The sequence below is a fragment of the Sapajus apella genome, unplaced genomic scaffold (assembly GCF_009761245.1).
Source record: "Sapajus apella isolate SASKATOON/1434 unplaced genomic scaffold, GSC_monkey_1.0 scaffold51, whole genome shotgun sequence".
NCBI lineage: Eukaryota > Metazoa > Chordata > Mammalia > Primates > Cebidae > Sapajus > Sapajus apella.
In genome coordinates this window covers 3,055,790-3,075,453 of record NW_022436991.1, presented here as the reverse complement: position 1 = coordinate 3,075,453, position 19,664 = coordinate 3,055,790, and the positions used below count along the sequence as shown (strand labels likewise).

The 19,664-nt window shown below is 41.9% G+C and overlaps 1 protein-coding gene across 6 annotated transcripts in view; it reads right to left on the bottom strand.

Moving 5' to 3' along the window:
• The window catches only part of TXNDC11 (thioredoxin domain containing 11), a 71,958-nt gene that overhangs the window by 46,760 nt on the left and 5,534 nt on the right, over positions 1-19,664 (bottom strand). For 3 of the 6 annotated variants that reach the window (XM_032242746.1, XM_032242745.1, XM_032242748.1), the window contains exons 2-5: positions 18,181-18,397; positions 15,830-15,927; positions 12,200-12,329; positions 1,131-1,224 (exon numbers count right to left, since the gene is read on the bottom strand). In XM_032242746.1, the coding sequence (XP_032098637.1) occupies positions 1,131-1,224; positions 12,200-12,329; positions 15,830-15,927; positions 18,181-18,397 (539 nt within the window). Of the gene's footprint in view, positions 1-1,130; positions 1,225-9,802; positions 9,899-12,199; positions 12,330-15,829; positions 15,928-18,180; positions 18,398-19,664 lie in introns of those variants that run through there. The other 3 variants (XM_032242747.1, XM_032242750.1, XM_032242751.1) reach the window with 2 other exon arrangements.

Sequence of the window (19,664 nt, the reverse complement as noted above, 5' to 3'; positions counted from 1 at the left end):
GTCTTCCAGGATGGAGTGCACTGGCACAATCTTGGCTCACTGCAACCTCCGCTTCCCGGGTTCAAGCGATTCTCCTGCCTCAGCCTCCCAAGAAGTTGTGACTACAGGTGGGTGTCACCACACCCAGCAAATTTTTATATTTTCAGTAGAGACGAGGTTTTGTCATGTTGACCAGGCTGGTCTTGAACTCCTGACCTCGGGTGATCCACTCACTCTGGCCTCCCAAAGTGCTGGGATTACAGGCATGAGTCACCACACCCGACATGTGCGCATATATACGCGCGCATGCGCGCGCGCGTGTGTGTGTGTGTGTGTGTGTGTGTATGTGTGTATTTTTTTTTTTTTTTTTTTTAAGACAGGGTCTCACTCTGTCCCCAGGCTGGAGTGCAGTGGCGCGATCTCAGCTCACTGCAACCTCTGACTCCTGGGTTTAAGCGATTCTCCTGCCTCAACCTCCCAAGTAGCTGGGATTACAGGTGTGCATCACCACACCCCTCCTTTTTGTATTCTTTGTAGAGATGGGGTTTTGCCATGTTGGCCAGGCTGGTCTCAAACTCCCGGACTCAAGCAATGCACCCGCCTCGGCCTCCCAAAGTGCTGGGGGGAACTACAGACATAAGCCACTGTGCCCGCCTCAAGCTTTATTTTTAAAAAGCAAAACATCTGAGAGACTGTCCTTGAAATAGAACAGTACTTCCTGTTTGCTAATGATGGAACATTAAACAATGTAATTATTAAAAATACATTGATGGCTGGATGCAGTGGCTCAGGCCTATAATCCTAGCACTTTGGGAACCGAGGCAGGTGGATCACCTGAGGTCAGGAGTTGGAGACCGGCCTGGCCAACATGGCAAAACCCTGTATCTACTAAAAATACAATACAAAAATTAGCTGGGGATGGTGGTAGGTGCCTGTGAAGCTCACACAGGAGAATCGCGTGAACCCGGGAGGCATAGGCTGCAGCAGGCCAAGATCGTGCCTCCATCTCGAAAAAATATAAAATAAAATAAAAATAAAAATACATTGAGGAAAGCAAGCAAATTAAAATATATATTCATAATAATACATGGTAAAGATGTCAATATCAATTCTACTGAAGTGCCCACGTCTTAATATGAATCATTTTTTACCTTTCTTTAATGAATGTAATGCTGAGGTGAAGAAGGTCAAATAACCAGGAGGCTGGGGTGAGCCACTGAACTCAAAGTACCCGAGTACTCCAGGCTGCAGGAAAAAGAGCAGAATTAGGTAACTGAGGCACTGTCAGCCACAGTATAATGGAGGATATTTTAAAACAAGAAACACATATTATAATTGACAATTAATGCATCTTGTTGCATTTCATTTTTTCAAAAAGCCTAATCACATAAGAAAGATTGCAGGTTGGGGCTGAACATGCCCTCACCTCCACTTAACAATAAGAAGGTAAGGGACGGAGTTGCAGCAGCTTTAACAGGATTGCACAGTGGTCATTCAGGAAAATTCAAAGCTAAAACTTCCTTCTGTCCTATGAGTAGGTCTTTCCACACTCTGTTGACAGTACAATTCTCCCAGGCTCAAATCTTCATCAGCAAGTTCATGTTCTCAATCACTTTTAGTAACTCTAGACAAGCTATGTCAATAATTTTCTTTTAACTTTTCTTAAGTTTCTTCTTGAATCACTTTCTCTCACTCACTGCAAACATACCTTCACACTTTGCTGGAAATCAGGGTTAATCTTCACCTGTAATCAAGCCCCTTCAATGGGAAACAAACCATAGAACCCCCGCCTTCCCCACCAATCCCCCACATCCACTTGGCCAAAAACCCAGCATTCCACAATGGCAACTCTCCTTTCCCTCAGGTCTGCAGGGGACCCATCTCTGGCCCTCTGGCTCCTCCGTCCTACACACTCACTTCCACCTGCTCATTCTACTTCTCTAAGCTGGGCACAGAATGCCCCTTCATTCTGTGAAACCAATTAACTGTCCCCTATCAGATAAGTTATTCCTTCTTTGAAGGCACTATGGCACTCACTCCGTCAGATTTTGTTCTGTAACAATCATATCTGCCTTAAAAGTCAAACTGTGAGATCCCTGAGGAAAGAGCACCGGACTTGGAGTCAGAAGACCTAAGTGGAACTCTGAGATCTAGTGGCTGAAAGAACAGCCTTGGGTGAACCCTTCAATATCTTCGAAGCCTCAGTTGCCTGATGTGGAAACAGGAACAATTTTCACAGGGTTAAGCCAAGAGCAGGCCTGATGAACCATAAAGCACTAGGCAAATGAGAAGAATCCTTTTGAGCCCAAAAACACTCAGCACCACACTCTATATTAGTAAGTCATTGTGGAAGTGAACTTTATCATTGGAACAAAATTGCATCCATAAGTTAGGGTGGAAATTTAATCTGCTACTAAAGTTTAAAATCAGTATGTTACATAGAAGAGGAAACTTCTGATCTGTAGTGGAATATACTATCTTTCCAGTCTAAACCACTGGCTTGTTCTAAGATTCAACAGTAAATGAATCCATTGGTTTTCATTCTGACAGAAACCTAACATCCAGGCCTGGTGCAGTGGCTAATGCTTACAATCCCAGAAATTTGGGAGACCGAGGCAGGAGCATCATCTGAGATCACGAGTCTGAGACCAGCCTGGTTAACATGATGAAACCCTGTTTCTACTAAAAAATACGAAAATTATCCTGGTTTCATGGTACGTATCTGTAGTCCCAGATGCTTGGGAGGCTGAGGCAAGAAAATCCCCTGAACCCAGTGAAAAGAGGTTGCAAGGAGCTGAGATCATGCCCCTGGCACTCCAGCCGGGGGGACAGAGCAAGATTCCATCTCAAAAAAAAAGAAAAGAAACAGAGTCTTGTTCTGTCACCCAGGTTGGAGTGCAGTGGCATGATCTTGGCTCACTGCAACCTCCGCCTCCCAGTTTCAAGCAATTCTTCTGCCTCAGCCTCCCCAGTAGCTGAGATTACAGACATGTACCACGAAGCCTGGCTAAGTTTTCTATTTTCAGTAGAGATGAGGTTTCACCATGTTGGCCAGGTTGGTCTCAAACTCCTGACCTCAAGTGATCTGCCCGCCTCAGCCTCCCAAAGTGCTGAGATTATCAGCATGAGCCACTGTGCCCAGCCTCCAGCTGGTGTTTCTATTAGCCCTCTCCCAGATGCTTAGATAGCTACTAGGTAAGCAGCCACAGGAGCTCCACTATCAGTGATCCTCTTCCCTTCACTCAATCAACAACCAAAGGTTTCATCAGGTCAGATGATCAAGACCCCTCTGCCACCTCATCTCCTACCAGTCTCTCCTCTCCTCTGGCCCCACCAGTTCTGTCCTTGTCCTGGGGTCTTTATAATTCCCCAGGGTCTTTACACTTACTGTTCCCACCTCCTAGAGCACCTTCTCCAGTCTTCTAGGGATGGGTCATATCATATAGGCTTTACTTTGTTTTTGTTCAAATCCCATTTCCTCAAAAGAAGACTGTGTCTTCTAAAACAGCTGTGCCTTTCTCCCGGCCCCCAATTCTATCACTTCACTCTTTGTGATTTTTCTGAAATTATCTGTGCATTAGAGTTTCCTAAGGTTGCTGTGATAACTGACCACAAAATGGGCAGCTTAAAACAACAGAATTCATTCTCTCCCAGTTCTGGTGATCAGAAGTTCAAAATTAAGCTATGAGGAGAGTCATGCTCTCTGAAGGCTGGAGGAGAGAGTCTTTCTTTGCCTCTTCCTAGCTTCTGGTGGCTCTGGGTGTTTCTTAGTTTGAGGCTGCACCACTCTTATCTCTGCCTCTGTCTTCATATGGCCTTCTTCCCTATGTTTGTGTCCTCTCCTCTTCTCATCAAGATACCAGCCACTGGATTGAGGACCCACCCTAAATAAACCCACATTCTGAAGTTCCACACAGACTTGAGTTTTGGGAGGATACCAAGCCAGTAAACATTGTTTTCCTGTTTGTTGTCTATTTCCATTTTAACTCCATGAAACAAAGCCTCTCTCTTGCTCATCACTACATTCCCCCAGCTCAGAGAGTGCCCAGCCCAGAGCAGGCACACAATAATTATTTGTTAACCAACAAATGAATGGGGATAAAAGGATAATACAAGGCTCCTCCATCAAGTTTACAATTTAGCAAAAAATAAGACACAACGAGTGCCAGATTATAATATGACCCAGTGTGTGTATTTCAATTCTATCCATAAGGCACAATAAGTGCAGGACCTATCAAAATGAAGAGCTGAAAACAGGCTATTCATAGGAGGCCAGCAAATCCTCATTTACATAAAGTAATTTTTTTCCCTCAGCAGGCACCATTTGCAGAATAGTAGTAATTTCAGCAAATGGTGCACACACCCTCTAGTGGCCGTGAAAATAATTACCTTGGCGTGTTTTGGTTTTTTGGTTTTGTTTTGGTTTTTCTGAGTTTTGCTCTTGTTACCCAGGCTGCAATAGCGTGATCTCAGCTCACTGCAACCTCTGCCTCCCTGGTTCAAGCAATTCTCCTGCTAATTATTTTAGCACGCCTGGCTAATTTTTTTTTTTTTTTTATTTTTAGTAGAGACAGGTTTCACCATGTTGGCCAGGCTGATCTCGAACTCCTGGCCTCAAGTGATCTACCCACCTCAGCCTCCCAAAGTGCTGGGATTACATGCGAGAGCCACCAAGCCCGGCCTGGTGTGTTTTTGCTCAATGGCACTTGAAATGTTTTTGTACCAATGTCAACTCACACCTAGAAAATGTAAAACTATTTAGTGTTATAAAGCTATGAACTTGAGGCCAGGCACAGTGGCTCATGCCTGTAATCCCAGTACTTTGGGAGGCCGAGGCAGGTGGATCACTTGAGGTCAGGAGTTCAAGACCAGTCTGGCCAACATGGTGAAACCCTCATCTCTATTAAAAATACAAAAATTAGCCAGGAGGCTGAGGCACGAAAATTGCTTGAACCACGGAGGTGGAGGTTGCAGTAAGGCAAGATCGTGCTGCTGCACTCCAGCCTGGGCAACAGGGCGAGACTTTGCCTCAAAAAACAAAACAAAAAAATGCAAAACTATGAACTAATAGAAACAGTACCTATGTGCTCAACATTCAGAGTAGAATTTTACAAACAATATGACAATGTCAGGTGCCAGTCATTCTACAATTTTGCCCAAAATGCTCAGGTTTTCTGTCACCTGGCAATTTTACTTAACTCTCTTCTTCCCCCTAAAATATTCACAAGCCTTTTCCCATCCCACTTAAATGTAAAACAATTTTGTTTACCAAGTTGGTAGAAATACATGAATGAGTGTATGCTAAATAAGTGTTCTTAAATGGATACAGTAATTCACAAAAAGATTCTTAAAATATTTTCCTGCAGATAGAAGATAAGCGTTTGAAACAATAATACTGTTAGCATTTGGTGAGTAAATTATAAGATACAAGTCAAACCAAATCTGTCAAGTACTTCAGAAAATAAAAAAAAGAGGCCAGGTACAGTGGCTCACGCCTGTAATCCCAGCATTTTGGGAGGCTGAGGCGGGCAGATCACTTTAGGCCAGGAGTTTGACACCAGCCTGGTCAACCTGGTGAAACGCTGTCTCTACTAAAAATACAAAAATTAGCCAGGCATGGTGGCCAGAACCTGTAGTCACAGCTACTTAGGAGGCTGAAGCAGGAAAATCACTTGAACCTGGGAGGTGAGGGTTACAGTAAGCAGAGAATGCACCACTGTACTCCAGCCTGGGCAACAGAGCGAGACTCTGTCCCAAAAAAACAAATAAATAAATAAGAAGCAAGCACTATTGATATAGAAGCTACCAATACCTAAGACAAATGATGTCCACACAATACTGAAATTAGAGAAGCCGAAAAACTAGTCACTGAAAATTAAATTATCATTGCTCACTCCTTTTCCCTTTCCAATCAACTTAATGTCCACTGGAAAAAAAAATGACACTGGCCAGGTGTGGTGGCATACGTCTGTAATCCCAGCACTTTTAGGGGCTGAGATGGATCATCTGACCTCAGAAGTTCAAGACGAGCCTGGGCAACATGGCAAGACCTCATCTCTATAAAATAAAAATAAAAATGACACTGGTTCTGTTAGCCCACAGTAATCAACTTCATTTTCCTATCTGTATTTAAATTGGCAGGAATAACCTTCGAGGAAGAGGGATTCCACAATTGGAGTAACTGAAGTCAGTAAAATTTATTAACATGGTTTCCAAGGAAATGACATAGAGCTCTTAATCTCCCTTTATGGGATCCCCTGGCAAGTTCATTTCAGTTTTTAGCTACATTCATTATTTATAAGGTAAGTATCATTGTAGTGCTTACCTGGGAAGAAAATTCTAGACCTTACCCTGCCTCAATATTTTCACTATCATACACAGAATAATCCCAGTTATGCAGAATAAATGTTAATGACCCAATTAGTAACAGGAAATTGGGTGCTTAAGAGCTATGGCATCATCCTTTATACATATTTATTCTTTTAAGTAAAAAAAAAAAAAAGTTACAGCCAAATTAAGGAGCCAACACCTTCAAAATTTTCTATGATGAAAGAAACAAGGTTCAAAAAATGACATTAAATAGTTAAGTATTTGAAGTTGTAACCTCTAGGTAGATATTAAAGTTTCAACTCAGGCACCTTACATCGTTTTTTGAGGAAAAACATGATAGACAAGAATTTGTAGAGCAACAAGGCAGGGCAATCGTCCAGCCTCCACAGAGGTAAATCACAGCCTCCCTGTACCTTAGCTTCTCAATCTGTTCGAAGGATCTACAATTTCCATCTACCTCATATGGCTGTTAGAAACATCAGAAATAAGCACTTGAAAACTAAAGAGCACTTGACAATGCAGTTTACGCATTATTTCCTTTTTTTTTTTTTTTGGAGACAGAATCTTGCTCTGTCCCCCAGGCTGGGGTGCAGTGGCCCAATCTCAGCTCACTGCAACCTTCGCCTCCTGGGTTCAAGCCATTCTCCTACCTCAGCCTCCTGAGTAGCTGGGACTACAGGTGTGTGCCAACATGCCCAGGTAATTTTTCTATTTTTAGTAGAGACAGGATTTCACCATGTTGGCCAGGATGGTCTCGATCTCTTGACCTCGTGATCTGCCCACCTTGGCCTCCCAAAGAGCTGGGATTACAGGCGTGAGCCACCGTGCCTGGTCATTTACGAATTTCTTTGCTAATAACGACTAAAGTATTTCAGTTTACAAAGTTAAGAATTTTTAGTATTCACCCTTTAATGTCTTTCTGTGATGTTTTAAGTAAAGGCAAAACTGTTGTCCCAGAAATTGTTTCTGGGCTCAGTCTTTTCTCTGTTTTGTCTTGAGACAGTGTCTCACTCTGTCGCCCAGGCTGGAGTAGAGTGGTGCCATCATAGCTCATTGTAACCCCAAACTCCTGGACTCAAGCAAATCCTCCAGCTTCAGCCTCCCAAGTAGCTGGGACTACAGGCATGTGCCACCACACCTGGCTAATTCTTCACATTTTGTTATGGAGACAGGGACTCATTTTGTTGTCCAGGCTGGTGTTGAATTCCTGGCTTCAAGCAACCTTCCTACCTTGGCCTCTGAAAGTGCTAGGATTGCAGGTATGAGGAACCTCTCTGGGCCTCTTAGAGTCACATTTTACAAACATACAGCATGGTTAATGATTAGCAATCTGATATTGTTAGTTTGAGATATCTAAGCCAAATAAAATATTTTCCATTGGTTAAAAACTTCCACTCCGGCGGGGCGCGGTGGCTCAAGCCTGTAATCCCAGCACTTTGGGAGGCCGAGGCGGGTGGATCACAAGGTCAAGAGATCGAGACCATCCTGGTCAACATGGTGAAACCCCGTCTCTACTAAAAATACAAAAAATTAGCTGGGCATGGTGGCGCGTGCCTGTAATCCCAGCTACTCAGGAGGCTGAGGCAGGAGAATTGCCTGAACCCGTGAGGCGGAGGTTGCGGTGAGCCGAGATTGCAACATTGCAATCCCGGACGATACAAAGAGCCAAGAGCGAAACTCAAAAAAAAAAAAAAAAAACTTCCACTCTTCTAAGTAATTCAGTATCAAATCATCTGAATGGGCCTTTGAAAGGATTCAAGTATAGGACTTATAAAAATTAAAACCAAGATACAATTACAACATTCCTTTTTCTAACAATAGAATAAGCATATATGAATAGAGTTTCATATAGATATAATAAAACCTTATGTCAGCCAGACACAGTGGTTCACACCTATAATCCCAGCATTTTGGGAAGCTGAGGTGGGTGGACTGCTTGAGGCTAGGAGTTCAAGACCGGCCTGGTCAACAAGGTGAAACTTCATCTCTACTAAAAATACAAAAAACAGCTGGGTGTGTTGGCACATGACTGTATTCCCAGCTACTCAAGAGGCTGAGGCACAAGAATTGCTTAAATCCAGGAGCTGGAGGTTGCAGAGAGCTGAGATCGCACCACCACACTCAGCCTGGGAAACAGAGCGAGACTCTGTCTCAAAAAAAGAGTTTATGTCAATAGAGAATATTACTTATTTCAGGACACCATCACTTCCCAAGAAATGAATGCTAACTACACAATTTTATAATGGTCCAAAATGCTCACAAATGTCTGGATTAGAGACAAATTTATAATTAATCAGTATGTTTTCTCTTTTTTTGTCATTCCTTAAAATCCAGATCCCACACAATAAATTTTTTTTTTAAGCGAGGGGGAAATTATCACACACGCTCCTATAAGATGTTACAAACACATCTACAGACATTAAGTCATGCAAAAAAAAAAAAGTCTGCCATTATGTCATACCTCAGAAGTGCCATGAAAACATTCATTATTTTGACCCAATTTTGATACACTTAAATTTAAACACACTTGATACTGAAATCCATATTAATAAAAAATATAAACTGAGATAAGGCTCTTGATCAAAACAAGTATCTTTCATAGTAAGGTATCTTTAGCAAGCTCCTTCACATATTTAAGCTATATAGGGTTTGTTTATTTTGGAAAAAATAAGGAGTTTGAAAAAATAAAAATAAAAAAAAATAAGGAGTTTGAGTAAAAAGCTGAGTATCAGAGACAGCTCTAATGATGACAATCTAACTCACCCCTAGCTAGAATTCCCCCCAAATAATTTTCCAACATTCTGTAGTCAAGGCACTGTTTAATTTTCATCTCTCTACTGCCACCATTATTAGCAGATAAACTTTGAACTATTAGATTAAGGCCTTCTGAGAGCTTCATGAAAAAAGATGTGCTTTTCCTCTGAAGACCTTAATTGAGAAAACTCAATTATTCAAAGCAGTAGTTCTTAACTGGAGGAATTTTGCCCCCTAAGGGGTATTTGACAAGGTCTGCAGATATTTTTGGTTGTCACAACTGAAGGGAGAATACCTACATCTAGTGGGTAGAGGCCAGGGATACTGCTAAATATCCTGCAAAGCACAGAACAGCCCCCCAAAACGCAGAATTATCTGACCTCCCATGTCAACTGTGCTAAGGTTGGGAAACCCTAACTTAGCAGAATATTCAAAAGCTTATTGTACTTTGCTTCAGACTCCAAAAATTCCTTTACCTTTCCTAATCATTCAAACGTCAAAACCATGACAGTGGTTTCATTTCCGGATCGAGAATTCTTTATGTTATCTTACAGACTGTGTGTGAAACCGTCACATTTTCTAGGCTGGGCTATTTGGTATATTTTGCAAGACAAATGGTTTCACAAGTGTCATGCTGGGCTTGACTGCGAGTTGTTTCACAATTAATAATGTACTATCTATCTCTTGCCAATAAGACAATCTCATGTCAGTGAGAAGCCCAGCAAAAGATGATACTAACCCGATAAAAGCTAGCCAGAGCTTTTGGGAGGAAGTCATTTTAAAGGCTGACAGAAGTGATCTAGGGACTCCATCTTGGTGACACTCTTGTGGTTTCCATTTTAAAGGCAGTCCAGTTTAATCACTGTTGTACATAACTCTAAGTGGGCTGCCAAAAAACTTTAATGTAATGTTTTAAATGTCATCCGCAGTAATGTCATCAGCAGATTAGTGAGTTTAATGTGAACTCCACGTCAATATTTGGAGCATAGTCTTTTAAAGTACTGCTGGGCTGGGCATGGTGGCTCATGCCTGTGATCCCAGCACTTTGGTTCAAAATGCCCACAAGGCAGGAGGATCGCTTGAGGAGACAGGAGGATCACTTGAGCCAAGATCACCCCACTGCACTCCAGCCTGGGTGACAAGAGTGAAGCCCTGTCTCAAAAGAATTAGACAAAATAATCCAGCCTGGCCAACATGGTGAAACCCCATCTCTACTAAAAATACAAAAAATTGGCCGGGCGCGGTGGCTCAAGCCTGTAATCCCAGCACTTTGGGAGGCCGAGGCGGGTGGATCACGAGGTCAAGAGATCGAGACCATCCTGGTCAACATGGTGAAACCCCGTCTCAACTAAAAATACAAAAAATTAGCCAGGCATGGTGGCATGCGCCTGTAATCCCAGCTACTTGGGAGACTGAGGCAGGAGAACTGCTTGAACCCGGGAGGCAAAGGTCGCAGTGAGCCGAGATTGTGCCACTGCACTCCGGCCCAGGCATCATGGCCTCCGTCTCAAAAAAAAAAAAACTAGCCAGGTGTGGTGGTGCATGCCTGTAATCCCAGCTACTTGAGAGGCTGAGGCAGAAGAATCACTTGAACGCAAGAGGAGGAGGTTGCAGTGAACCCAGATCACGCCACTATACTCCAGCCTGGGCAACAGAGCGAGACTGTCTCAAAATAAATAAATAAAACAGAGGACTGCTAAAAGCTGGTCTGTCTGACTCCTGATTCTTCATCATTTTGCTGTACCATCTCCAGTGGCTCTGGCTGTAGCCCACTGCAAATCCATGTCAAAACCCACTTATCACAACTTTACCACTAGAAGGAATCTCAAGGATACCCTGGCCCAGGCCCCTGATGCCCAGGAAGTGAGTAACCCATCCCAAATCACAGACCCAGTGAGTGTGCAAAAGGGATCAGGCCCCGGTACCCTGCCTCCTAATATGGCCCTCACCCACCAGCCTGCCCAGGGAAAATAAGAGACAGGCCTGGAAGGTGCACAGAAGTCCATCTGCTATCTGTGTCATTAAGGAATATTTTTACTCTGATGCATAGCTAATAACTATAAGCAGAATAACTAGATATTCATACTGCCGCTTGGGGAATCTGCTAATAGTTGTAAAAACACAAAAATTAGCTGGGTGTGGTAGTGCATGCCCGCAATCCCAACTACTTGGGTGGCTGAGGCATGAGACGTGGAGGTTGCAATGAGCTGAGATCACACTCCAGCCTAGGAGTCAAAGCAAGACTCTGCCTCAAAAAAAAAAAAAAAAACTATGAAAATAATTTATCAGGGGTTGAAGGTGGCAATGGGAAAGCAGGAAAGAAGCTGCATTAGGAAAGTGAGACAACCTTCTGTAAATAAGGTCTTGAAATAGTTATAGACTTCATAATACAGAAGGGAACATATGTCCAGTTTTCAAAAAAAAACAAACTACAACTGACAAGAAAAACCAGGTATCTCATAGTACAATGCTATGAGAAGTGTCAAATACTCTTAGAAATTTGTAGCTGCGGCCGGGCGCGGTGGCTCACGCCTATAATCCCAGCACTTTGGGAGGCCAAGGCGGGTGGATCACGAGGTCAAGAGATCAAGACCATCCTGGTCAACATGGTGAAACCCCGTCTCTACTAAAAATACAAAAAAAATTAGCTGGGCATGGTGGCGCGTGCCTGTAATCCCAGCTACTCAGGAGGCTGAGGCAGGAGAATTGCCTGAACCCGGGAGGCGGAGGTTGCGGTGAGCCGAGATCGCACCATTGCACTCCAGCCTGGGTAACAAGAGCGAAACTCTGTCTCAAAAAAAAAAAAAAAAAAAAAAAAATTTGTAGCTGCACATAAATTTTAAGTTAATTCTCATCTACTCTAAGTCAACTATGAGGCAAGATGAACATTTGTTGAAAATTCCCTAACAAAAAACAGACAAGATTTTTTAAGTACTCTATTCTCTTAAAACTCCCTTGGACAAGCAATCCTTATAATCAGTACCTCAAAAAGCATTAAGCTGGGGCGGATCTACCACATGACCTTTTAATTGCCGCAATTCAGGAGGTATTTTCTTAAACCCCTTTAATACAAACAATCTACAACAACCCAGTAAAAGGCCTTGAGTATGGAGGAGGAGATATGAAAGACAAGTACCTCGTAGTTTGAGAGAAAATCTAGTAATTCTGATTGAGATGGGATGTAGAGAAGTGGTTTCATCACCCGGCGGACAAACTTCTCAATGTAAACAGCACTCATGGGGCCTTTGTATTCGATTGGTCCAAAACTAGTACCAAAAAATAAAAATAAAAATAATAAAAATAATACACCATGCATTAAGCCTGTAATGTATAACTAAAATCATCACCACCACAAAATGAAAATGTCTTGCTTTGGGATCCAACCAAGTCACCGCTCAGGAGGTGACCAGATAATTCAGAATAAGCATTTTAGGTGAGGACAGGCGCAAGCGGCCCCTACCCTTCTATGATCTTGAATTCAACTGCAAACTGAATTGCCAAACAAAGAACATTCAATCTAGTCTCTGAAAAAAAATTAATTCCCACAATATTTCTTTTAAAAACAAAACAAGACAAAAAGACAACCCTGGAAACTGACCACATGCTAAAGGATTCCAGGATTTCACTACAGAATTCAATGTAAACAGGCAGACTTTCCTTCTACTAGTCACTGTGAGGTAAGGAACAGGTTGAGCAGTTAGCCCTTGACCCACTAGAAAGTAGACAGGCAGACAAAGGATCACTGAATGAACCTTAAACCTATTTGAAGCTTTATTACAACAAATTATGTGAAGGGCTGAAGTCAGTGACCTTCAGTCAGTCAATATAAATGATCTTTCTTCCTTTCCCCTCCAGTCGTGCCTGGGGACACACAGAATTTGATTCAGTGCTGCTAAGTAATACCATCACCATTCCTAAGCTAATCGGAATTCTCATGTACCTCTCTTCAATCTTAGACAATACAGACACTGCCCAAATATAACTGGATGGTAGGTGGCAGGGGTGGGGGGGTTATGGTGAAATTCAACAACTGTATAACCGTTCTCTACACAGAAATTGACATTAAGCTTACTGTTAACAGCAACAATAGAGCACAGGGAAGTATTTTATAAAGGCTGTGTTAATACTATAATACATGGTTACAGAATTCACACACACACACACACACACACACACACACACACACACAATGATGAGAAAAACACAATTCTTCAATGTGCACTGCAGAATGATGTCAAAGGAATATTAGCATGAAAAAGGTGAAAAACAGCATTCTCTACATGTACAGCTGGGAGACAGTTAAGAATTCTATGAAATCAAGACTTACTACAAATTAGTTCAGTTTGAAAATTATCACCACCACCACCGGCCCCCATCGAGAACCAATAATTTTTAATTTAAAGGAAGAAATCAAAAAAACATCTAATTTATTTTGTTCAGTAAAAAGGAGCTACCAATCTGGAACCTCAACCACTCAGGTAAACAGGCTTTGCTGAGTGTTCCTGGTGTGGTGATACAAGGGTCCTAGTGACTTGTAAAAACAACGCAAAGACAGGGGTGTGGAAACAGGCATTTCAAGGTGCATACCAACCTCAAATTCCTCATCTGTAAAATAAGAAGGTTAGACATGTTTCTAAAGTTCCTTTAAGGTCCCATCAATCTTTCTGCAAAAGCTAAGCAAACAAATAGTATATAAATGACAATACTGTATACCCACATACCCCAAAATGACATTTATACTCGATTCCATGAAACTCTTCTGATTTCAATGTCACATCACATTAAGTTCACCTCTGAGCAGCTCGAAAGGACTATACCCCCACTACGTTTCCATGCCCTTTTTCAAAGCCAAAAAGAAATGCAAGGACCTCAGCAGGGCAAGCTCATCATCCCGTTACAGAGCACAGAGTAAGCACACCACCTTACACTTCCCTTTAAAACGTTAAGAGTAACTCTGAGAAAGTACTCCTGTAGCCGAAAAAACCTATACTTGAACCTTCCATGTAAAGGCAGAACCTCCAAATTACTGGCCAAACAGTGGGAAAGACATCTGAAAATGGTCTTAGTGGTCCCTAAGCAAAAACTGGCTTATTACTGTAAACATTAAAATACAAACATCTAGGCCGGGCGCGGTGGCTCACGCCTGTAATCCCAGCACTTTGGGAGGCCGAGGCGGGTGGATCACGAGGTCAAGAGATCGAGACCATCCTGGTCAACATGGTGAAACCCCGTCTCTACTAAAACTACAAAAAATTAGCTAGGCATGGTGGCGCGTGCCTGTAATCCCAGCTACTCAGGAGGCTGAGGCAGGAGAATTGCCTGAACCCAGGAGGCGGAGGTTGCGGTGAGCCGAGATCGCGCCATTGCACTCCAGCCTGGGTAACAAGAGCGAAACTCTGTCTCAAAAAAAAAAAAAAAAAAAAAAAATACAAACATCTAATATCAGAGGAAAATACGGGGGTGGAGATGGGGTAGGAAAGTGTATTTTTGCCCAAATACTACCTAATAGTTCCTGGGAGTCAATACTATGTGCCAGATGACAGTTTATGTTACAGACACGGAAATGGGATGGAATGTGACAGAGAACCCACAAATCATTGTTTGTTGATGTTTCCTATAAATCCCCATTGACTATGGTCCAGGAAGTTTAGAGAGAGGGAAAAAATAAACCTCACTACTAATCAAATCTCCTTTACCCATTTTACCTTCAACAAACTTCCAGCCAGTCACCCTGAACAAAGTCCAAAGTCTTATCTCCTTTCTCCAAAACCCTTCAAGTCAGATTTTTAGACATCACTTATCATTCACAGCTGGGTCTAGGCTGTACTCCACAATCAAACACAAATTATTTCTGCAGCAAAATGACTAAAGAGGAACCTTAAGTGGGATGTAGACCAAAGGTATCTCTTGTTACCTCAAGCCAGGTAAATGCAACTAGAGACAAAATTTATAAAACTCTTGGCCAGGCACGGTGGCTCACGCTTATAACACCAGCACTTTGGGAGGCCGAGGTCAGTGGATCACCTGAGGTCAGGAGTTCGAGACCAGCCTGGCCAACACGGCGAAACCCCATCTCTACCAAAAATACAAAAAAAGTAGCTAGGCATAGTGGCAGGCACCTGTAATCCCAGCTCCTTGGGAGGCTGAGGCAGGACAATTGCTAGAACCCAGAGATGGAGGCTGCAGTGAGCCAAGTTTGCACCACTGCACTCCAGCCTGGGCAACAAGAACAAAACTCTGTCTCAAAAAAAGAAAAAATATTAAAATAAGACTCTTTCAGTTTTTCAGCCCCCTTTGTGACTTTAGAATTGTGGGCATGAGACAGTGTACCTGTAGTAATTTTCTTCCCATTAGAAAAGATGGTAAAATACCCTCTGGACTCTGCTATGCCTCCAGGTGAAAGGATAAGAAATTTGGTGTATTTTTACATTACAAAAGACTCCTAAAATATCTGAAATGTACAGCAATACACTGAAGTAACTGGTACTTTTAAAAACAATGCTGAAAATGTGTAATGACATGAAAAGATGTTCAAAAAAGTGAGAAAAGCAGTTTAGGAAACAGTATTACTGCCTAATCCCATGCATGTTTAGCTTTAAAAAGTGGGGCAGATTATCCAGTTTTTTTTTTTTCTTTTTTTTACTTATCTGTATTATCTGAATTTTCTATAGTGAGTATCTAATACTTTAACATAAAAAAAACGCAAATTCATTTATAAACTGACAAACCCAACTGGGATGAGAAACACTATTTAACAAGTTCTTACCTCCGATGATATAGATATATTACAGGAAAATAAAAGAAGTGTTTCTGTTTTCTGCATTTCCCCTGGTTCCACCAACAGTTAATTGCCACAAACAACACCTGCAGAGCCAAAAAAGGTTTTCAAATGACTATGAATAACTGAAAAGTTACCAACATTTAAAAGATGAAATTTAAAAATGGAACTCTTCCTCTCTCACTGAAACAGAAAGCATGAAAAAAACTATCTCAAGTTTTCAAAGGTCATCATTTACCAGTAAAACAAAAAAGAAAGACATTCTCTTACCTATGATGTCCAGCCAGGACTTGGACCATGTTTACCAATCTTATACCATGCAATACAGTTCAAAAAAATTATGTTGTGTTTCCAAAAATAAACCCACTTTTTTCCCTACTGAGTACATGGAATAATAAGATCTTCATCTGGAAGCAGCTGAAATTTTTTTTTTTTAAAGCAGCAGCAGTCACTGGATTACACTATAACCCCCACCACTTATCATATGTAATTGTAAATAAACTGCTTCACCCCCTTAAGCCTAACGTCCTGCTTCAGAAAAATACGGCTAACAGCATCAGCTTGCAAAGCGGTTGTGAATTAGCATAGGGCCTGGCACACCAAAATACCATTATTAATATTATACTAATACCATCACACAGAAGGACATACTGCTCAGGTTGACAACGTAACTAATTTAACACTTATTAATAAAACACAATAGATTTCCCTCTTGTGCCCAACACGGGGAAGGTGAACTTTGTTCTCTAAATTCAAAAGGCTCAGAAAATGACAAACTGGTGATTTCTTTTATGCTCACATACTGCTTGCCTCCTACTCGCTCCTGAGAGTTCCTGTTTCCTCCCTGGAAGTATCTGCCAGCTTGGTTACTATTATCTATTTTGGGGTGGGGGGCGAGGGAAAGATAAATAGGGAATAGATAAATTCCATGGGTCCACAGCACTTCCTCCCAATCCTGTTCTCCGAATCAACATTATTAGGAATGGAAAGTTATATTTAAGCAGTACTTGGTACCACTTTCAGGGATGTAATGGTTAAAAAGCCTTTGCTGGGCTGGGCAGGAAGCCTAGCCACCATTTATAACACTGTTTCTAAGAAAAACCAACTGAGAGTTCCAAATGAACTTCTGGAACTCAGCTGCCTACACATATTACTTCAGATCAGCAGCTCTGAGCAGGAGTGTCTTAGAAATCTGTGGGATGCTTTTTGCTTGCTGCAATGACTGGGGGAAGCTACAGTACATAGGTAGGGCAGGGGCGCTGGTAGATGTCCTGCTACACTCACAACAGCTTTGCACAAGAAGAGTCATCCATAGCATTCCAGAGTAGTTCAAAATGCCTGCCAAACACTGATGTTGGGAAAAAACTGTTATTATCCAAGCCCAGAACCAAGCTGCATTTTACATGTGAATCTAAAGCATCCTTTTTGTGTTTACTGAATTTTTCAGGAATGCAACTTCTGGGTAAACTGAGAGCACAAAGGGCTTTGTGTGATTAAGGATTTTATCAAGACCTGTTCACCATTTAGGATAATCAACTACTAAGAGCAATGTCCCTGTGACATGTAAGTCACCAACATATCATACCTCTATCAGTCTATGCAGTGGTTCTACATAAAGGTATCTGGGCCTGTTCTGAGTGTGCACTTATATACTAAAATAAATATCATTTAGTTACAAATTACTTCTTCCCTCCCCTTTATGTTACAATCAGTGCATTAGATTATTTTCAAATTACATGTATAGGAAAATTCTATCATCTATGAATTCCTTTTCAGGAAGAAAAGGGGACATCATACAGTACTTATTTTCAAAAGTGCAACTGGGATCCACTGGGCTGAAAACCACTGCCATAACAGATGACTTATCTGTGTATATTTCCTTCTTACCTAGCCCAAAAGTGGCATTAATATCTGTTGAATACAGTTCTGGTCCACAAATTTAAAAGGTCAGCCTTGTTACAAGGCAGTCATATCATACATAAATTTTCTTCCCTAAAATACCTAACCAGCAAGTATCAAATGGATATGCAAGAACTAGGATTTTTAGTCCCTCTACCTTTTTCAATGCTGAAACCAAACAGTAGAGCACCCCGGGATGAGCACTGGCCAGTGTTATGAGGTGTAGAATCTGCTCCCACACTTGCCTCTGACTACAATCACCACAATTGGAAATCCTTTCTGTTGCTTTATAGAAGGCGCTATAGAAGGTGATTTAGAAAGGACTCCCGGAGTTTACCTTAGCAATATATGCCTGTTGGGCAAGATGTCTTCGTGGGGACATCCTGCCCTACACAAAGGACTGATAGTCATTTGATTCTTAGGCTGAATATCAGTATTACCTGGTCTGAAAGCCGACTTGCTGCTTGCTCAATTTCTGCCCTGGCGGCGATGGACTGCCCACACCAGGGGGCATAGAAGAACAGCAGTACCACCTCGGAATCCCGGCGAACATGCTCTGCATAGTCCAGTTGCCCCTGGAAGAGGTCAAGGACTGGAGACTTCGGGGAGAAAAAGTTGACAGGTGGTTTTGCTGGTATTATCACATCTTTTGCTCGACTAAAAAAGAGCAAACACAAAAAAGATTGCTTAGTTTATCTTCTTCTAAAAGTAGCTCAGTGGAAGTAGAATGAGGCTTAAAAGAAAAGTCCTCTTTTGAATAAGAAAATGGGAGTCCCAAAATCACTGCCCTAGAAAGGCAAATTCTAGCTGAGCAAATGCAAGACATAAATAATACACTGGAAACAATTCTCTGAGATTCTGTCCCCTAAGTATAGGCTGGGAGGGCAGTGGAGAGCAGAAGGATGTCTCTGAATAATCTATATTCCTGCCCCCAACAACTCAAAGACTTCATTCTCATTTTTCTGCAGCCTAGTTCTCCACAGAAGCCACTTATCCCCAGGGCTTTAGACCCACCAGGATGCAAGCTCAGAATTACGGTGAGGGAACATGTACACTATCACTAATAAGATTTCTATGGGAGATACTTACAATCAACTGAACTTTTAAGCTTATTAGCTGGAGTTGGCTTGTACTTATCCAGGACATTCAGGTAGCAGTAACAATTAAATAATAATATACATTTCTCCAGATATATGTATCATAATCCTAAAACTAATGAAGAAGAGTAACAAAGCAACAGCCTATTTAACTGGAAAATGGGCTTTCTGAACACTTGAGCTTCCAAGAAGAAAGAGATTAGGAGGAAAAAGAAACGAACACTGAACAAACAAGTGGTCAGAAGTAATGGATCTGCCACTACTTTCCTCATCAAGACATAAAGGTCTAGACGGGCACAGTGGCTCACGCCTGTAATCTCTGCACTTTGGGAGGCCAAGGTGGGCGAAACATGACGTCAACTGTTTGAGACCAGCCTGACCAACATGGTGAAACCCTGACTCTACTAAAAATACAAAAATTAGCTGGGCATGGTGGCACACCTGTAGTTCTGGGTATTCGGGAGGCTGAGGCAGGATAATCGCTTGAATCCAGGAGGCAGAGGTTGCAGTGAGCCAAGAATGCACCACTGCACTCCAGCCTGGGTGACAGAGTGAGACTCTGTCTCAAAAAAAAAAAAAAAAAAAAAAAAAAGACATAAAGGTCTAGACACAGTCTGCATCCCACCATGTAAAAGGGCCTAATAAACACCCTGAGCTGTCCATGTATCTGCACTTGCATACCATAAAACCATTATAGCATGTTTGCTAATACACAAACAGAATATATAAACATGAAAACCTTAAAAAACAATTAGATTAGCCCCAAAGAAAGTAAAGGTGCAGTGGCTCATGTTTGTCATCAGGAGTCTGAGACACGAGAATTGCTT